Source organism: Doryrhamphus excisus, linkage group LG6 (assembly GCF_037039965.1).
Source record: "Doryrhamphus excisus strain RoL-2023G ecotype Guam linkage group LG6, RoL_Dexc_Guam_v1.1, whole genome shotgun sequence".
Taxonomy (NCBI): Eukaryota; Metazoa; Chordata; class Actinopteri; order Syngnathiformes; family Syngnathidae; genus Doryrhamphus; species Doryrhamphus excisus.
In genome coordinates this window covers 8,422,074-8,442,629 of record NC_136362.1, presented here as the reverse complement: position 1 = coordinate 8,442,629, position 20,556 = coordinate 8,422,074, and the positions used below count along the sequence as shown (strand labels likewise).

Below are 20,556 nucleotides of genomic sequence, written 5' to 3'. Positions count from 1 at the left end.
AGCCACCTTATGTTGTTATATTTGTAATATGAGGTTTCCAGCTCATATTTTCATCTATTGTGATCCCCAGAAATGTATTTCCGTTCACTCTTTCAATGTCCACATTGTCTATTTGTATTTGCTGGTGCGTGTCCTTTCTGCATGATTTTAGTTTTATTTAAGATCAAGGACAATCTATTATCATCAAAGCATCTTTTTAGTGTGACCACTTGCATAAAAATATGCATAAAAAACTGCTATGATACATCAATACGGTTATTGAAAGCAAGCTTTTATTATGTTATGAAATGTTGTCTAAAGAGAGTTGCATTTTCAATACATCACATTGTTGTCATCACATAATTGGTTATTTATTGCTTATGGTTCAAGTGAGATTTGTTGCCGAGGAGACGGCGGAGGAGGATATTATGCAGAATGACTGCAAAGCAGCCGTATACACCGGATGGAGGTTAGGGAGACTTCCATACAATATGTCCTCATCATCCACTAACTGTTTTCATGTACGTGCCTTCAAAATAAAAGCAGAGAGAAAAGATGCTAAGCTGAGTGGCAACTGGCAGGCAGCTTCTGGGTAATGGCCTCGCTAGACGGCTCACATTTTCTTACAAGACGAGTGCTGCATTTACAGCCAACACACACACACACATATACACACACACACACACATGCACGCGTGCACGGCTCAGCGGCCAGACGAGCATGCGGTCCAACTGCGCGAGCAATTACCAGACAAATGTTGCACGTGTACACTGCCAAAAGAGGCAGACTGCCACAGGAGGTGGTGTGTGGTGGCATGAATGTGCATGTGTGTGTGTGTGTGTGTGTGCACACGCATGATTCTACTCAGTAATGCAACGAAATCATGTCCTAAATAATGCCGCTCCGGGGACATTCATTCATTCATTCATTTTCTACCGCTTTTCCTCACAAGGGTCATGGGGGGTGCTGGAGCCTATCCCAGCTGTCTTCGGGCGAGACTGGTGGACTGGTGGCCGGCCAATCACAGGGCACATATAGACAAACAACCATTCACACTCACATTCATACCTATGGACAATTTGGAGTCGCTAATTAACCTAGCATGTTTTTGGAATGTGGGAGGAAACCGGAGTACCCGAAGAAAACCCACGCATGCACGGGGAGAACATGCAAACTCCACACAGAGATGGCCGAGGGTGGAATTGAACACGGGTCTCCTCGCTGTGAGGTCTAGCTGCCAAATGTGTAAATGTGCAAATATACCAGTGTACAGTTACAGTTATGATGTCGTCACTACCAACAGCACTAAATTCATCACATAGCAACTTAACACCCAAAAAGTGCACCTGATACAACATGTATCAGGTACACCCTGGACTGGTGGCCAGCCAATCACAGGGCACATATAGACAAACAACCATTCACACTCACATTCATACCTATGGACAATTTGGAGTCGCTAATTAACCTAGCATGTTTTTTTTGGAATGTGGGAGAAGAAACCGGAGTACCCGAAGAAAACCCACGCATGCACGGGGAGAACATGCAAACTCCACACAGAGATGGCCGAGGGTGGAATTGAACCCTGGTCACCTAGCTGTGAGGTCTGCGCGCTAACCACTCGACTCGACAAGTTGTAGCAAATTTACTGAAATGTATAATTCAGCATGATTTGTTACTAATGCTGCATTCAAGAAGAATTGGACATTTCCAACTTCTGTGATTACAATGGCAATGGAACACCACTAGGATTGGGCACTCAAAAGTAATGTCAATCTTCATAGGGCCTTCAAAACCAAAAGTGCTGGCCCATGGGTCCTTGGGTCCACACCAAAGATGCATTTATGTGTTAGAAACCCCAACGCCCAATACCAATAACGCATTTATACGTTTTTTTCTACATAATGGGCAGAAACGTGATACAGCAACTCTCCACTGATGTACTAACACTTGAGAGCAATTCCAAGGCATAAAAAAGAAGAAGGTTACGTATCACAGCTTAGTTACAAAGTGTAAATACTTCATGGTGTTATATTTGTAAATAAATCGCTAAGTTTAAGTAATACCACACTTTTTTGGGTTGTTTATGTCACAAAAAGCAAAACATACTTGTATCCAAGTCAAAATTATGCTTGAAACGTAGCTGCTTTTCTAAAAAAATTTTAGTCGGTAGCTGATATTTTCCTGAAACTTCTACTGCTCATTACCAGAGAAGGGGAAAAAGGTAGAAAGAAACATTTACTTCTGATGAAAGACGAGAATCTAGTTTACTTCTTGCTAGCTTCCGTGTTTCTACTGCTATAAAACACAATATTTTGTGTACCTTAAAAGATTAAAATAATCTAAAATGGGCAAAATTGAAAAGGTTGTCAATTGAAAAATGGTTGGGAGTTTAACACTTTCACTTTCACTTTTGCACTTTCACTTTTTTCAAGCATTAAAATGTTAAATAAAGTGAAATACAAATACGAGGCATTAGAAGCGTTGTAATTGTGAATGTAGTCCAGTGCTGTATCTCCACTGGCCACTAGGTGTCAGTGTTCAGACAAGCGTTAAGACTCGTCACGGACAAAACGAACAAAAAAAATAAGAAACCCACAACCTTGCCCAGGTTCACTTTGCGTTTTGATGAAGTGGCGAAGCGGCAGCAGACGCCACGCCACACGCCGTGTGACCTGTGGCGACTGAAACAAAAGGCGGAGCTGAAGGACTCATTAGCACCTCAGAAAGCCTTCATCTCGCAAAGCGCTGCAGAACTTCAGCACCTCCCACACGCGCTCAGAAGCACTTGACACTCATTCGCTGGCAATTTTCTTCCTGGCTTCTTTGGCTCGCAGGTTTCACGGGAACTTCTATCAAGTTGTCAAACGTTCATATTAATTAACGTCTTAAATTCCTGGGATTGGTGGGAAAAGACAGTAGCAACAACAAATATCACTTTTCTCTCCATGTACAAAGTCCATGTGGATCATCTCCGTGGAAAAGCCGTGGAAAATCATACAAATACCAAATAAGGATTTATATATCATTTATGTGTTTTTTTTATGCAAGAGGCAAAAAAGACGATGCAGCAACTCTCCATTAATGCATAAACACTTCAGAGCAATTTTAAGACAGGTTAACGCAATAAGTTACTATTTCAAATTCTACTTAATATCTTGACTTAATTCTTGTAAAAATACTGAAGATTTCTTCATTTCTCTTGAAAACATTTGCATAACGCAAGTTTTTTGCGAGACAGCAGGATTTTTGAGAGCTAACGAAGCTAACAAACTTTTAAGAACTTTTGCGACATAACAAAATATACTTTGCAAAATAATTTTTGCAAATTACTTGAATATTTTGAATGTATTGTTGTAAAAATACTGCAGACTTTTTGCCATTTCAGCTGATGTTTGTAGTTTCTTCTTAACTTATATTTTTAGAACGTACCGAGGGTTAAAAATGGCCCGCGTGCCGCACTTTGGACACCCCCTGCACTAAATATATGCAGCGTTTACCGTCCAATGCCTTTATCGATCGCTCTCATCTCCGCCATCCACATCCAAAGCTGACATGACCGTGAGATTGAAGCCCTTTGAGATGGCGGGGATCCCTTCTCACGTAGCAGAATCAGAGCTAAATGACGGTCCCTCATCACACGCCACGTGTGTGTGTGTGTGTGTGTGTTTGAAATGGAGTTAGACTGAGCCTGAGGATTTAGCGGCGTTGCGTCGTCCTGAGAGGAAGGCTAAGTGCTTTACTGTTATTCTTTCAGAAGAGCCGCTTTCGCCTGGAGATTGCGACATGGGTGTGTATGTGTGTGTGTGCGTGTGTGTGTGTGGCGTATTTACTCTAGCTTGAGAGGGAAGATGGAGTACAAGTTCATAACAGATGCTATAACAGCTTGTTCCGATCATGCACGATTGACTCGCCCTCGTCAAAGAAAACACAAAGAACCCAATAAAGTCCAAGGAAAGCTACAGAGGGGACATCAAATCCTGTAATGAACTCTACAGAGTGTACAGTAGGAATCGGAGCTACTGTGTAGTCGTTGTTAGATCCGCGATCCTCGTGAGGATAAGCCACACAGAGATGGCCGAGGGTGGAATCGAACTCGGGTGTGAGGTCTAGGTGCCAAATGTGTAAATATGCAAATATACCAGTGTACAGTGACAGTTACGATGTCGTTACTACCAACAGCACTAAATTCATCACATAGCAACTTAACACGCAAAAGTTGCACCTGATACAAACATGTATCAGGTACACCCCGGACTGGTGGCCAGCCAATCACAGGGCACATATAGACAAACAACCATTCACACTCACATTCATACCTATGGACAATTTGGAGTCGCTAATTAACCTAGCATGTTTTTTTTTTTGGAATGTGGGAGGAAACCGGAGTACCCGGTTTAGAAAACCCACGCATGCACGGGGAGAACATGCAAACTCCACAGGGTGGGATTGAACTCGGGTCTCCTAGCTGTGAGGCCGGCACGCAAACCACTTGACCGCGGTGCAGCCCTGCACCTTATTAAATGTACCCACAAAATGAAAAAAAATCTGTCCAATTCCCATCCAGAAAATGAGTAGGAGAGTGAGATTACATCCAAAAAAAAAAAAAAACGGCTGGCTGGTGGCTTGCGTGTATTGATTGATCACCATTGGAGTGGAGATGAAAAGATATTGTATTCCATTTTGAGAGGTGTGTATTGCGGGATGGTGAAGATGCAGGAATACACACACACACACACACATACACACACATATACACACACCTGATGCTGGTCATGCTTCCAGTCTCAGAGCCAAGCTTGCATCTCTCCAGCTGACTGGCAACAATCTGTCGTTCGGCTTCCAGCTCCCTGGTCAGACGTTCAAACTGCAACTCCTGGAGTGAAGAGAGAAAAGGGGGGGGGGGGGGGGTAGTCAGAGCTGTTCTATTTACACCCCTGCTAAATATTATTTTGGATCCATCCTCCTTGACACATTTTTAATTGTTGCGAAATGGATTCCGCCGTCTGGCGGGACGACAGGGCAGATTTTACTTTTGTTTGTCTGCCAGTTTCACCTTATGGTGGCCTCAGTTTTCCTACATTTTGCTTCTTTTTCAACAATACTGCATTTTTTTTCCATGTGTGAAATATTACATATATACGTCAATCGGCGTCATATTCATACGTCCTCACTGGTGCCAGATTTCTGCTGGTTGAGAATGATGAACACCGAGCGCTAATTAGCTGGCACGCGTTGCGAGCCAACAGCTGATTATGACGTTCCAATGTCGGCTGTAGCCATCATGATGGCTAATTTAACATAACCAATTTCCCCCCCTGAATTATGCAAAAACACAGACTGGTTGTCAAATAAGCATGCGGTGCCTGCAGTGGGCTTTAACATGAGGATTTGTGTCACTAAATTGGTTTATCCGCAATCTCCTGGTGAGGTTCCAGACACAATCCCGGTAGATCACTTAGCTGTGTTTAAATACTGCAATACTCGGAAAAATAATGCAAATACACAAGTTTGTTTTTTTTTACTGAACGGGACTCTAACTTTGAGCGGCATCAGAAATTACACAAAAACAACGATTCACTTGCTTAGCCACTGGTTTCACTGACTCGCGGGTGCCCGACGAAGAGTCAAGTTTCTGTGACTCACAGGTACTCAATGAAGACTCGGGTTTCACTTACTCACGGGTTCAAAAGACTCGAGTTTCGCTGACCCACATGTGGTCCATGACTACTTGAGTTTCACTGGCCTGACAAAAAGACTCGAGTTTCACTGATTCACGGGTGCTCAATGACTACCCAAGCTTAACTGACTCACGGGTACTCCACAAAAATACTTCACTGACTCACGACCACAGGTACTAAACAGAATGACTCACGTTTCAATGACTCATTCGTGTTCGATGACTTGACTCTCACTAATCCACAGGTGTTCAATGACTACCCAAGCTTAACTGACTCACGGGTACTCTACAAAAATACTTCACTGACTCGCGGGAACTCAATGACCACAGGTACTAAACAGAACGTTTCAATGACTCATTAGTGTTCAATGACTTGACTCTTGCTAATCCACAGGTGCTCAACGACCACGGGTACTAAACAGAAAGACTCACGTTTCAATGACTCAATAGTGTTTGATGACTCGACTCTCGCTAATCCACAGGCGCTCAACGACCACAGGTACTAAACAGAAAGACTCGACTCACGTTTCAGTGACTCATTAGTGTTCACTGACTTGACTCTCGCTAATCCACAGGCACTCAACGACTACGGGTACTAAACAGAAAGACTCACGTTTCAATGACTCATTAGCGTTCAATGACTTGACTCTCGTTAATCCACAGGCACTCAACGACTACGGGTACTAAACAGAAAGACTCACGTTTCAATGACTCATTAGCGTTCAATGACTTGACTCTCGTTAATCCACAGGTGCTCAACGACCACGGGTACTATACAGAAAGACTCACGTTTCAATGATTCATTAGTGTTAGATGACTTGACTCACGCTAATCCACAGGTGCTCAACGACCCAAGTACTCAACAAAAAGACTCACGTTTCAGTGACTCATTAGTGTTCACTGACTTGACTCTTGCTAATCCACAGGTGCTCAACGACCACGGGTACTAAACAAAAAGACTCACGTTTCAATGACTCATTAGCGTTCAATGACTTGACTCTCGCCAATCCACAGGCGCTCAACGACTACAGGTACTAAACAGAAAGACTCATGTTTCAATGACTCATTAGCGTTCAATGACTTGACTCTCGCTAATCCACAGGCACTCAACGACTACGGGTACTAAACAGAAAGACTCACGTTTCAATGACTCATTAGCGTTCAATGACTTGACTCTCGTTAATCCACAGGTGCTCAACGACCACGGGTACTAAACAGAAAGACTCATGTTTCAATGACTCACGGGTGTTTGATGATTTGACTCTCACTAACCCGCGGGTACTAAGCAGAAAGACTCACGTTTCAATGACTCATTAGTGTTCGATGACTATACTCTCGCTAATCCACAGGTACTCAACGACTACAGGTACTAAACAGAAAGACTTATGTTTCAATGACTCATTAGTGTTCGATGACTTGACTCTCGTTAATCCACAGGTGCTCAACGACCACGGGTACTAAACAGAAAGACTCACGTTCCAATGACTCATTGGTGTTCGATGAGTTGATTCTCGCTAATCCACAGGCACTCAACAGAAAGACTCGATTTTCACGGACTCCGAAGTGCTCTGCAACTACTCGAGTTTTGCTGACTCACAGGTGCTTGACGAGTACTCGAATTTCACTGACTCACGGATACTCAGCGACGACTCAAGTTTCACTGATCCAAGGGTACAATGACCCACGAGTGCTCAATGACTACTTCAGCTTCCCTGACTGAGTAAACGACTGAGTTACGAGTAGTAACTCCGTGATCATGTGTGCATGAGTAAGTTGGAGCATCCGAGTATTCCATTTTTAGCACTTTGTCAAAAACGATCATACTACGGCATCCAATCCAGAAGAACCACGATGAACGTGATGAATGTATGGGAAGCCTGCATTGCCCTGAGGCGGCGCTCATCTTTCCTCCACAGCGACATAATGTGATGAAAGTGAATTATTTATGGAGTCAATAATGTAACACATCCACAGCCCACTTCCTCCATCATCATACATGGGAGTGATTATCATCAGTGGCAAGTGGACACACACGGATGCCATGATGCATGCATGTTGCTATTCTTACTCATTGAAAGACAATTTGCATGCACGGAAGAAACACGCAATGATGTCATACAAAGGACAAACGGCAAGAATCCAGGAAGAACACGATTCAAATTGGAAATATTCCGTTCATTCATTTGGTATGGAGTTGTTAGCTTCTCACTTTACTTCAGTCGCCCATCATGCACAGAAACGCTCGGCCACTGAAAGCCGGGTCTTCGTCAACCCATGAGTAAGTGAAAGTCAAGTCTTTGCGGAACGCCATGAGTCAACTCAATTATTTAACTAGAACCTTTGAGTCAGTGAAACTCAACCTGATTCTTTAACGAGTTAGTAAAAAATAGTCTTCATCGAGTACCCGTGAGTCAGTGAAGCTTGAGTGGTCATTGAGCAGTGCAACAATTCTTTAATTAGACCCTGTTAGTCTGTGAAACTGGAGTCTCGTGAGTCAATGAGTCAGTGAAACCCGATTCTACATCAGTGAAACTCAAGTCTTTATGGGGTACCCGTGAGTCAGTGAAACTTGCGTCTTCGAATAACGAGACCCAGTGAGTTTGTAAAAAAGAGTCTTCATCGAGCAACTCAACTCAATTATACCCTGTGAGTCTGTGAAACTGGAGTCTTTGTCAAGTCCTTGTGAGTCAGTGAAACCCGATTCTTCATCAGTAAAACTCAAGTCTTTATGGAGCACCCGTGAGTCAGTAAAACTTGAGTCTTCGAACGCCTGCGTGTCAGTAAAACTCGATTCTTTTTAACGAGACCCGGTGAGTCAGTGAAACCGGATTCTTCATCAGTGAAACTCAAGTCTTTGTTGAGCACCCATGAGTCAATGAAACTCGATTCTTTAAGGAGACCCCGTGAGTTAGTAAAGAAAGAGTCATCATCGAGCACTTGCGAGTCAGTGAACACAATTCTTTCATTAGACCCTGTGAGTCGGTGAAACTGGAGTCTGTGTCAGGTACTCGTGAATCAGAGAAACCCGATTCTTCGTGAGTGAAACTCAAGTCTTTGTGGAGCACCCGCGAGTCAGTGAAACTCGAGTCTTCGAAAGACCTGTGAGTCAGTGAAACTCAATTCTTTTTAACAAGACCCAGTGAGTGAGTAAAAAAATAGTCTTCATCGAGCACCTGTGAGTCTGAGAAACCGGAGTCTTTGTCAAGTCCTCGTGAGTCAGTGAAACACGATTCTTCATCAGTGAAACTCAAGTCTTTACGGAGCACCCGTGAGTCAGTAAAACTCGAGTCTTCAAACGCCTGCGTGTCAGTAAAACTCGATTCTTTTTAACGAGATCCGATGAGTCAGTGAAACCGGATTCTTCATCAGTGAAACTCAAGTCTTTGTTTGACTCGATTCTTTAGTAAAAAAAGAGTCATCATCGAGAACTTGCGAGTCAGTGAACACAATTCTTTCATTAGACCCTGTGAGTCGGTTAAACTGGAGTCTGTGTCAGGTACTCGTGAATCAGAGAAACCCGATTCTTTGTGAGTGAAACTCAAGTCTTTATGGGGTACCCGCGAGTCAGTGAAACTTGAGTCTTCGAAAGCCTGTGAGTCAGTAAAACTCGATTCTTTATAACGAGACCCAGTGAGTGAGTAAAAAATTGTCTTCATCGAGCACCTGTGAGTCTGTGAAACCGGAGTCTTTGTCAAGTCCTTGTGAGTCAGTGAAACACGATTCTTCATCAGTGAAACTCAAGTCTTTGTTTGACTCGATTCTTTAGTAAGAAAGAGTCATCATCGAGAACTTGCGAGTCAGTGAACACAATTCTTTCATTAGACCCTGTGAGTCGGTTAAACTGGAGTCTGTGTCAGGTACTGGTGAATCAGAGAAACCCGATTCTTTGTGAGTGAAACTCAAGTCTTTATGGGGTACCCGCGAGTCAGTGAAACTTGAGTCTTCGAACGCCTGTGAGTCAGTAAAACTTGATTCTTTATAACGAGACCCAGTGAGTGAGTAAAAAATAGTCTTCATCGAGCACCTGTGAGTCTGTGAAACCGGAGTCTTTGTCAAGTCCTCGTGAGTCAGTGAAACACGATTCTTCATCAGTGAAACTCAAGTCTTTGTTTGACTCGATTCTTTAGTAAAAAAGAGTCATCATCGAGAACTTGCGAGTCAGTGAACACAATTCTTTCATTAGACCCTGTGAGTCGGTTAAACTGGAGTCTGTGTCAGGTACTGGTGAATCAGAGAAACCCGATTCTTTGTGAGTTGAAACTCAAGTCTTTGTGGAGCACCTGTGAGTCGGTGAAACTGGATTGTCTTTCCACGGGAAGTGAAGAAAACCGAATGAATTGATGAGAGTCAAAGTTGAATTATCAGGGGTTCAAACCTGCTTCTTCCAACTTGAATGGAACTTTTCAAGGCCCCAAACCCCAAAACAACAGCATGCCATATATACTCCAAGAGTAAAGTTTCCGTACATTCCATCACACTAAGTCATATTTACATCTCCCCACCAAGTTGCTGGGATGCTGAGTTTAAGAACATTTAGGAAAAAGCACCTACTTCACGGAAAACGCCACCTCTGAACGAAAAACAACCGCTTTCTTGTTTGGAGCATCTCCGCGCTGCTGAGAGGTTCAACTGAGACGGCAAACTGCGAGGAACCTTTTTTTGAACCCCCCCCTCCCCAAACAAAAGCCAGCGCTCCCCTCCTTTGCCGCCTGCTTGCGCGTTCGGCCTCTGAGGGCCTGACAGGCAAACACCTGTTAGCGCAATCCAGCTAACCCACGTACCTTCACAAGGACCATACTTCACAGGGCGGCATCAGTATTCCTTTTTCTCGGAAAAGCCTCCGGCCAAAAAAAAAAAACCCTTCTCTCTGCTACCTACGAACATTTCATCTATCTGTCTTTGGGCCGAGACACGATGAAGAGAGAGGGGGAGAGAGACCACAAGTGTCACTTGAGCCTGCTTTCGGCTTTCTCCGTGTCTCTTTATCACTGCCTCCATGGGGTCCACACACACACACACACACACACACACGGTGTTCACTGAAGCACAAAGGTCGCCATGGTAACGCAGCATTTAGAAGCCCAGTGGCATTATTCATGCAACGTTGCATCACAATGGGCCCTCTCTCTGGTCCGCCCTGCAAAAAAAAAAAAAAAAATCCCACTGCTCACCAGTCAATTCCTGTACCCCCCCTGCCCCCCCCCCCTCAAAGGAGGGACTTGAGAGGAAGCAGAAAGCGAGCAAGATGCACAGGAACATGCATAGCGACACACGTGTGCATATGGATTAAGAAGGACGGCATTGTACCTTCGCTCTTGACTTGAACTCAAATACGGTTTTTCGTCTGGAACTAGGCCGCTTTCCCCACAAAAACCACATCTCCTTCCGGATAAGTTGCAAATAATTTCTATAATTTCTATAATACACATGCACATGTACCACGTTCAGTGTTTTTATACTCCAAAATGCTTAAAAATGCAGGTACTTCCTGTTTCTGAGAGTTTGTACTGACCTCCCTGGAATTCGCGCTCTGTGGGGTACATCCCTGCTTTTTGGTGGTGTGTGTGTGTGTGTGTGTGGTGGGGGGGGGGGGGGGGGGGACCAGGGACCCACCCACCCCCCCCAGCCAAGGATAAAACAACCTTGTGTAGTTGATATTCTCATAAAAGTGATCTCTTTCCAACACTTTTGCGTCTAACAGCACAACTACGGTGCGTTCAAGGACTGACACTTGGCAATAAACATCATCAATGAAGACATAAACAGATAAATACATTGTTGGGATCTGGTTCGTTCGGGTTTATAAGAGGGTCTAACGCAGGGGTGGGCAAAGTGCGGTCCGGGGGCCACATTCGGCCCGTCAAGTGTTTGAATACGTCCCGCTCGTTCTTCTTTTCCAAAGTATTTCATTTGAACTTGGCTACCGACATACAACGGCTGAGGCGGACGTACCGTGGTTCTCCTCTCCTTCCGTGTGGAAGTGGTTAACTTTTTGGCTTCATACTTTGACTTTCTTTTCCACTATATGGTGACGACAGGCATGTTATTTCATGTCTACAGGGGCTATAATAATGTTTAAAACTGTATTTAGGAAGGGTCTTCTGAATACTAACTAACTACTACGGCGGTCAAGTGGTTAGTGCGCAGGCCTCACAGCTAAGTGACCTGAGTTCAATTCCACCCTCGGCCATGTCTGTGTGGAGTTTACATGTTCTCCGACGCCATTTTTATACCTTTACATCTCTATGCTTTACTGATCATGCTGTTTCCTCAGGAGTTGAGATTTCCCACTGTTTTTGGTGATCCTTGAAAGCGCCATAGATGTGTGTTACTGCACGCTAAAGTTTGTAAATCCGCGACTGTCAAAACTTTTTGGGAACAACGGCTCAAATTTGGCAGTTTAATGGACCGGGCCGTCTGTACGGCGGGCGAGTGGTTACCTCACAGCTAGGAGACCCGAGTTCGATTCCACCCTTGGCCATCTCTGTGTGGAGTTTGCATGTTCTCCCACGTGCATGCGTGGGTTTTCTCCAGGTACTCCGGTTTCCTCCCACATTCCAAAAAAACATGCTAGGTTAATTAGCGGCTCCAAATTGTCCATAGGTATGAATGTGAGTGTGAATGGTTGTTTGTCTATATGTGCCCTGTGATTGGCTGGCCACCAGTCCAGGGTGTACCTGATACATGTTTGTATTAGGTGCACCTTTTGGGTGTTAAGTTGCTATGTGATGAATTTAGTGCTGTTGGTAGTGACGACATCATAACTGTCACTGTACACTGGTATATTTGCACATTTACACATTTGGCACCTAGACCTCACAGCTAGGAGACCAGGGTTCGATTCCACACTCGGCCATCTCTGTGTGGAGTTTGCATGTTCTCCCCGAGCATGCGGGGGGTTTCTCCGGGTATTCCGGTTTCCTCCCACATTCCAGAAACATGCTAGGTTAATTAGCGACTCCAAATTGTCCTCCAAATAATGGCGCCTACAGAGAACATACTAACTCCTTATTTCTAAAATCACAAATACTAAATTAAATTAAATTAAATTAAATTAAATTAAATTAAATTAAATTAAATTAAATTAAATTAAATTAAATTAAATTAAATTAAATTAAATTAAATTAAATTAAATTAAATTAAATTAAATTAAAACTGGCGGCACGGCGGTCTAGTGGTTAGCGCGCAGACCTCACAACTAGGAGACCGGGGTTCAATTCCACCCTCGGCCATCTCTTTCTCCGGGTACTCCGGTTTCCTCCGACATTCCAAAAACATGCTAGGTTAATTAGCGACTCCAAATTGTCCATAGGTTTGAATGTGAGTGTGAATGGTTGTTTGTCTATATGTGCCCTGTGATTGGCTGGCCACCAGTCCAGAGTGTACCCCGCCTCTCGCCCCAAGACAGCTGGGATAGGCTCTAGAATAAGCAGTAGAAAATTAATTAATGAAGCCTTTTTTGGGTTGTTTATGTTGGTATAGTCCTTTCGATATTCAAGCTGTTTCCTCCCTTTTCTAGTTGGGAGCTCATATTTTCCTGAACCTCACCTATGGTCTACTTCTGATTATTACGGACCCTCGTGAGGATAAGTGGTAGAAAATGAATGAATGAATCCTATATTGCGGAAAATCCTTGATGGAAATCGGGTCTGGAACCAGTTAGCCGCTACAAACGAGAAACAATGGTTCTGATTCTGATTCTTCAATTTGCCCAACACTAGTTATAATAACCTCCAAGGGTCAAAACAAACCAAATATCAAGTGTAAAAATACTAAATACTATATGTTACTACTTCAGATCCACTTGTCTTTTCAGGTATTTAGCAGAGTACAGTCCTGTGAAAGGCGGGTCCCATCCATAGCACCATGGGGTACCGTGGTTTTATCACATGACTGTACTATTTAGCTATAGAATGACATATCCAGAAAGAAGCATCGACGAATCATAACACAATTGAGCTTCGAGGCAAAAAAAACAAGCCTTACCAAGATGCAGTAAGCCTGGTAATTAGAACCCATGGCTTCCCAACAGGGGTCAGTTGCTTCTGAGAAGATCCCTGCACCTCCTACTGAGTCGGACTCAAATCTGCGCCTCTTTTTCTGTTTGTTTATGTGACGCGTCCCGCTGATCTCTGCACCCACTCCAGCTAAACCAATCACAATCTTTCTAGCAAATACTACGCCGCGTATGCAAAGCACGGGCCGGTCTACAGTGACTGGAAATATGGCTGGCGTGGTTCATCTTACGTGGACACGGACTGGTTAAACCAAGGGGGCTGTGTCTGGAGAAGCTAAGCTACTTTGCGCTTCCGTAGCGACGTGCTGCACAGTGCATTGTATTGCACCTGGATGCTGAACCTGCATGCAAATGAATGCAAACATGTGTAAAACATGTGATAAACATGTAGTGCATGTTACTCTTATTTTTTTGTGTGTTTGTCGCATGTAAATGTTTCAGATCATCAAAGAAAAAGCCATTGTCCCGTGTTAAAATACACTTAAAATATATTAATATATAATATTAATATAATAAAAAAATAAAATATAAAAATATAATATAATGTTAAATTTAAATATTAAATATATTAAATATAAATATAATATATATATAATTTAATAATAATTTAAAAATAAATATAAATTAAATATTAATATTTAATAATTATATGCATATGTATTATAAATAATATAATAAAATAATAAAATAATAAAATAAAAAGATTAAATAAAATAAAAAATAATAATTATATATAATAATTATATATATTATAAATAATATAATAAAATAATAATATAAAAAAATAAAAATCATAAAAAAATTATAAGAATAATATATAATAATTAATATATATAATTAATTTATACTTAAAATATAATTAACTGTGGTTTATCACAGCAGAAGTCCGGTGGAAAAGGCTATGCAGCCATTTCTAAAGCTTTGGGACTCCAGTCGACCACAGCGAGAGCCCCATAGGTCTTGTAAATCATCAATATGTTATCGGGCAAAATGGAGGCCAGCTTTTGTTCAGCTGTGGTTTTGGTCTTTGAGCTCTGACATGCAGGACGTTTTTTGTTTTTTGTGTCTTTTGTTATGGTGGAATCATTAAATGACTTTAAATGAGACATTTTGGTTGGGCAGCCACTCCTGGGAAGGTTATTCACTATTCCACATTTTCACCATTTGTGGATTAGGGCTCTCACTGTGTTTGGCTGGAGTCCTAAAGCTTTAGAAATGTTTTTTTAACAGGGGGCCAATCATGTTTTCACAGTTTCAGTTGTGCTATATAATATTCCCACTTGTTTGATGATCTGAAACATTCAAGTGTGACCAAACCAGGAACCGTTTTCACACCACCGCTTCTTTCACATAACTCCCATAAAGGTGCGGTGTTCCTTTAAGGTGTGTAAAGCGCGTGTGCTTGTGATGTTAGCCTGGTAAAAAGATATTGAGTGAAGCGTAAACACACTTAACTTCTCTAATCAAGTGCTTGTCGGCTTGTCAACAGACGGCGGCGTATTATTGAGTAACGACGGCGAGGTGGAGAGTCAGAGCTTGCAGGGACAACATGGCGTCTATTAAAGCAATTAGTATAGAAGAATGGCCGTTTGACAAGAGTGGACTGCACAGGGAGGAACGGGGGTGGGGGGGGGGTCTGAGCTGGAACTGTTTCCCTGTCTTTCTCTCGCATAAAGACGTCTAATTATACGTATATACCCTGTGGTGTCTGTCTGGCATTTCCTTGATTCGGAAAGAGGAAGTGCAAAATGTCACACTGGGTCTGCGTCGTCCACTACCGTAGTTTTGGTGTGTAGAATGCTTTGCGAGACGGAGGCCCACATGCCGTGGTGGCTGAGGAGGTTCTCCTCTCATTCAGTGTGGAAGTGGTAAGTGTGTGTCCTTCTTCTCCACTTGCATGCACGGGGAGAACATGCAAACTGCAAACACAGAGATGGCCGAGGGTGGAATTGAACCCTGATCTCCTAGCTGTGACGTCTGCGCGCTAACCACTCGACCGCCGGCTACGATACATGATGTTACATATTACTGAGCCCACATGCCGTGGTGGCTGAGAAGGTTCTCCTCTCATTCAGTGTGGAAGTGGTAAGTGTGTGTCCTTCTTCTCTACTTCCGTTTCAAGCACCTTTGTAAGTTTGGTTACGATTGAATTTGTCATGATTGGGCTTCACCCCCTCCTGACTACTCTTAGTTGTCCTCTTTTCCTTACTTCCTGGTTCATGCCCTTATTTTGTATTCACTTCCTGTGTTGCTCGGTTCTGTTTTCTGTTGCTTTCCATTATCTCCTGCACCCGTTTCACCATTATTTGTCTTGTTGTTTGGGTCATTGTGGTTTTTATGTCGGACGCGTTGTGCTGCTGCATAGCATCTGCATTAAACACATTTTTACCTGCAATCCCGGGGTCGCTACACTACACTACCATCCCGAACGTGACAGAATTCCTTTTGTACATGTATAGAAGTTATATCAAAGTTATATCGGCGTATTATTGAGTAACGACAGCGAGGTAGAGAATTAGAGCTTGCAGGGACAACATGGCGTCTATTAATAATTAGTATAGATGAATTTCCTTGATTCGGAAAGAGGAAGTGCCAGTTTCATGGCAAAATGTCACACGTCCACTACCGTTGTTTTGGTGTGTAGAATGCTTTGCGAGACGTAACCAAATGATGAAGATGTCCCCGAGGGAGAGGAAGGAAGGAAAGAAGGAAGGAAGGTGCAGGAGGAGATATAGTAGACCAACCTCCAAGCAGCATGGGGGAGGACAGATTCCAGGAGATTTAGAGTTTTGTGCATCCCAGAGCTACTTAAATGTTCATCCCAAGCAGACAGATTTGTCTTGGGTTATTTTTTTTTTTTTGTACCACGGTGCTTGTAGAGCCATGTTTTAATTCCATCCATCAGTGTCCCCCCCCCCCTTGAGCAACAGCGCTGGGACCGGGTGTGTAAAGACATACATTATCAAGCGTCAAATATGTATGCACTGCATAGTTTTTGTCCTTTGCAGGAACAACGAGTGGCATAAAATTTGTTTACTGTTTTTGCAGCGTTTATATTTTATTACATTTTGCTTGTGTGTACTGTAATCTCTAGTTTATTGTATTTCATTAGTTCCAGACTCTAATATTTTTGAAGTTAGAGCACAGAAAACTTGATTATGACCTTATAAATAGTTTTTAACATTAGAGCCCTCTACACATAATATAACACCCCTATAGTTAGCTTTACACTCCTATTACCCGATATAGTAGACATTAATCCATTTTTTCTATGCTTATCCGGGTTCAGGTCGTGGGGGGCAGCAGTCTCAATAGGGAAACCCAGACTCCCCGGTCCCCGGCCACCTCCTCCCAGTCCTATAGGAACTCATTTTTTACCGCTTATCCTCACGAGGGTCACGGGGATGCTGGAGCCTATCCCAGCTGTCTTTGGGCGAGAGGCGGGGTACACCCTGGACTGGTCGCCAGCCAATCACAGGGCACATAAAGACAAACAACCATTCACACTCACATTCAAACCTATGGACAATTTGGAGTCGCTAATTAACCTAGCATGTTTCTGGAATGTGGGAGGAAACCGGAGTACCCGGAGAAAGAGATGGAATTGAACCCTGGTCTCCTAGCTGTGAGGTCTGCGCGCTAACCACTAGTCCGCCGTGCCGCCAGTTTAAGATTTAATTTAATTTAATTTAATTTAATTTAATTTAATTTAATTTAATTTAATTTAATTTAATTTAATTTAATTTAATTTAATTTAATTTAATTTAGTATTTGTGATTTTAGAAATAAGGAGTTAGTATGTTCTCTGTAGGCGCCATTATGAATTATCCTTACTGACCTTTTTTTGCAGTACATTTATCGAGTGAAGATTGCTTTTATAGTCATTATTATAAAAGCGACAAAATATAGAACATAAATTAGTCTATAAAGAACTCATGAAGAAGCCGATTTAAAAGGCCACCATTGTTCATCTCCATGTCTTCACACTTAAGTCCATGTTCTAAAAATTCTATGTTCTATGTTTCTTTGTCCAAACAATACATAACATATATAAGCAAGGTTGACGAATCATGCCAGGACGCCTGTAAGTAAAAGTAGCATGAACTGAAACAACCTGACCCCAAAATACTTCAAAACGAGCGAAACGGAGTGTAATAAGCTGCATTACTAAATTAAAAAACTGAACCTTTTCATGCTTTAAAACGTCCATCATCTTCAGACATCATTTCATGAAACAGTCATGAATTTGAGGAAGTCATGTGACGGATTTGAAATGCTGTATTACTGCATCATTCCCTTTCTTCACCGCCCGGATGAAATAATAATCATCATCGTCTTCCATTAGACGAGACTCATCAAATATAAAGAGAGATATCTTCTTCCTCTGTGGTGTCAAGCGTCTGCTGCAGCTCGTCTCAACACTTTCAAGCCTGCGGCGTTCAAGTTCGAGTCTGAGGATGAGGAAACCGAACCTCCCCTTAAAAAAAAATGATGAAAAGCAAGAGTGGGAAAATAATCACACATGGGTTCATTTATTACTTACAAATTGCACACCTATGCAGTCGTCCCTCACTACATCGCCCCTCGTTATATGGGGGGTGTTTAGTTGACTATGGGTTATTATATCCAAAGACTATATGTACCAGTGTGGTCGCCAGGCATCGTTAATGCTATGATACATTCATTCATTTTCTACCACTTTTTTCTCACAAGGGTCGCAGGGGGTGCTGGAGCCTATCCCAGCTGTCTTCAGGCGACAGGCGGGGTACACCCTGGACTGGTCGCCAGCCAATCACAGGGCACATATAGACAAACAACCATTCACACTCACATTCATACCTATGGACAATTTGGAGTCGCTAATTAACCTAGCATGTTTTTGGAATGTGGGAGGAAACCGGAGTACCCGGAGAAAACCCACGCATGCACGGGGAAAACATGCAAACTCCACACAGACATGGCCGAGGGTGGAATCGAACCCTGGTCTCCTAGCTGTGAGGTCTAGGTGCCAAATGTGTAAATGTGCAAATATACCAGTGTACAGTTACAGTTATGATGTCGTCACTAGCAACAGCACTAAATTCATCACATAGCAACTTAACACCCAAAAGGTGCACCTGATACAAACATGTAATCAGGTACACCCTGGACTGGTGGCCAGCCAATCATAGGCCACATATAGACAAACAACCATTCACACTCACATTCATACAATTTGGAGTCGCTAATTAACCTAGCATGTTTTTGGAATGTGGGAGGAAACCGGATTACCTGGAGAAAACCCAATATATTTTATTAAATTTAATTAAATTTAATTAAATTTATTATTTTTTCAATTTAATTAAATTTAATTACATTTATTTACATTTTATTTAAAATATTTTGTTTTATTTTATTTTATTATTCATTCATTTTCCGCTTTTCCTCATATATATAATAAATATATTATTTTATCTATTAATTACACTGGCTTTGGCTTCTTGACTCGTAGGTCAGACAGAGAAGTTGTGTCTCTGCTTGATTGCCAATTAGAGTGAACGGTTCAACGCTGCACTGTGACTCACGCTGACTATCCAGTGGACCAACACTGTAGAAACTGATGAAAAACATCTTCTATGTCCTTTTTAAAGGATGCCTAATTCACTAATTCGATGTTGTAGACAGGATGCGTGGGTGATACCAATGCAGCAAAGAATAAATTGTGATCGGAAGAAGTAGCAAAATGTAGCATTTGGCAACCTTGTACGCGTCATGTGGGGAACAGCCAATGGTGTGTGTAGCTTGTGATATAGCGTAGAAGCCAGTGGTTCTCAACTGGTTTGGCTATGGGACTCACCAACACTATCAATGGTAAGCGGACACCCACATTTCTTAAGTCAAAGGATCCCCATTATTTGAGTTATTTCGGCCAGACTGTACTGTATTTATACAGCTTCATGAGTCGATTATGAATTATTATTTCCAAGCAGCAGGCAAGCCACGACCGATCAATACTTTAGTGTCACTTCCACTTAATGTGCCATAAAAAGAGACGCATCTCGCGTTGTAAAGCTATCCTTTCAAGGCCGATACACGTCCTACTGCTCGACCTTTATAGGAGATTGCGTCACAGTAAAAACGTTGAATGATAACGACACGGAATGTGACAGGAACTCCGAGTGATAAATACCACGTTGAATGCTAATCAATCTGGTGTTGCGTGGAATGGCAAAAAAAAAAAACAGCAGGAAAGATCTCAGCGTTGTAAAAACAAAAGCCGGCATGCGGCGGTAAAGTTGGTAATGGAGGGCACCCCGAGTTAGTTCCTTGAGAAACAAAGAAGTTGTAACTGATGTGCTTGGAAAAGCCTTTCCCCCCCTGGAAGAGTGATGGCTGTCGGTGGGTTGTTTGTGGAAGTTGCAGCAACTCCATTCCCGCTGCCCTTGAAAGGGGTGAGGCCTTCACTTTCAGGGAATTAATGACTATATTCCGCTCATCAGTGTCGCTCTTGGATGGTTTTAGGTCTGGGTTGACGGCGTGGAAGAGATGGTGCACTCGAGTGTACTGTTGGAGGTATTTATGTATTTTTTTGTATTTATGTATTTTACTATTACATTTTTTTTATGCACAAGATTAGACACATGCAATCTAGAAAATGATATGTAAATGTTACAATTAGAGTGGGGGGGGGCTAATTGACGATAAAATACTGAATACAGTATAAAATACTGCAAATTTCAGAAAACAACAGACGGAATGACACAGCACTCTACATGAAGCAATGAAGTCTGTAAAATTAAATAAAAAATAATTATTTTTATATTATATATATATTATATTATTAAAATAAAAATAATAAAAATAAAAAAATAAATAATAAAATAAATTTAAAAAAATTTTA

The 20,556-nt window shown here is 42.2% G+C and overlaps 1 protein-coding gene across 7 annotated transcripts in view; it reads right to left on the bottom strand.

The window, feature by feature from the left end:
- The window catches only part of ctnnd2b (catenin (cadherin-associated protein), delta 2b), a 155,375-nt gene that overhangs the window by 94,193 nt on the left and 40,626 nt on the right, over positions 1-20,556 (bottom strand). For 6 of the 7 annotated variants that reach the window (XM_058066029.2, XM_058066034.2, XM_078791346.1 and 3 more), the window contains exon 3: positions 4,743-4,855. In XM_058066029.2, coding sequence (XP_057922012.2) covers positions 4,743-4,855 — 113 coding nt within the window. Of the gene's footprint in view, positions 1-4,742; positions 4,856-10,440; positions 10,739-20,556 lie in introns of those variants that run through there. The other variant, XM_078791347.1, reaches the window with a different exon arrangement.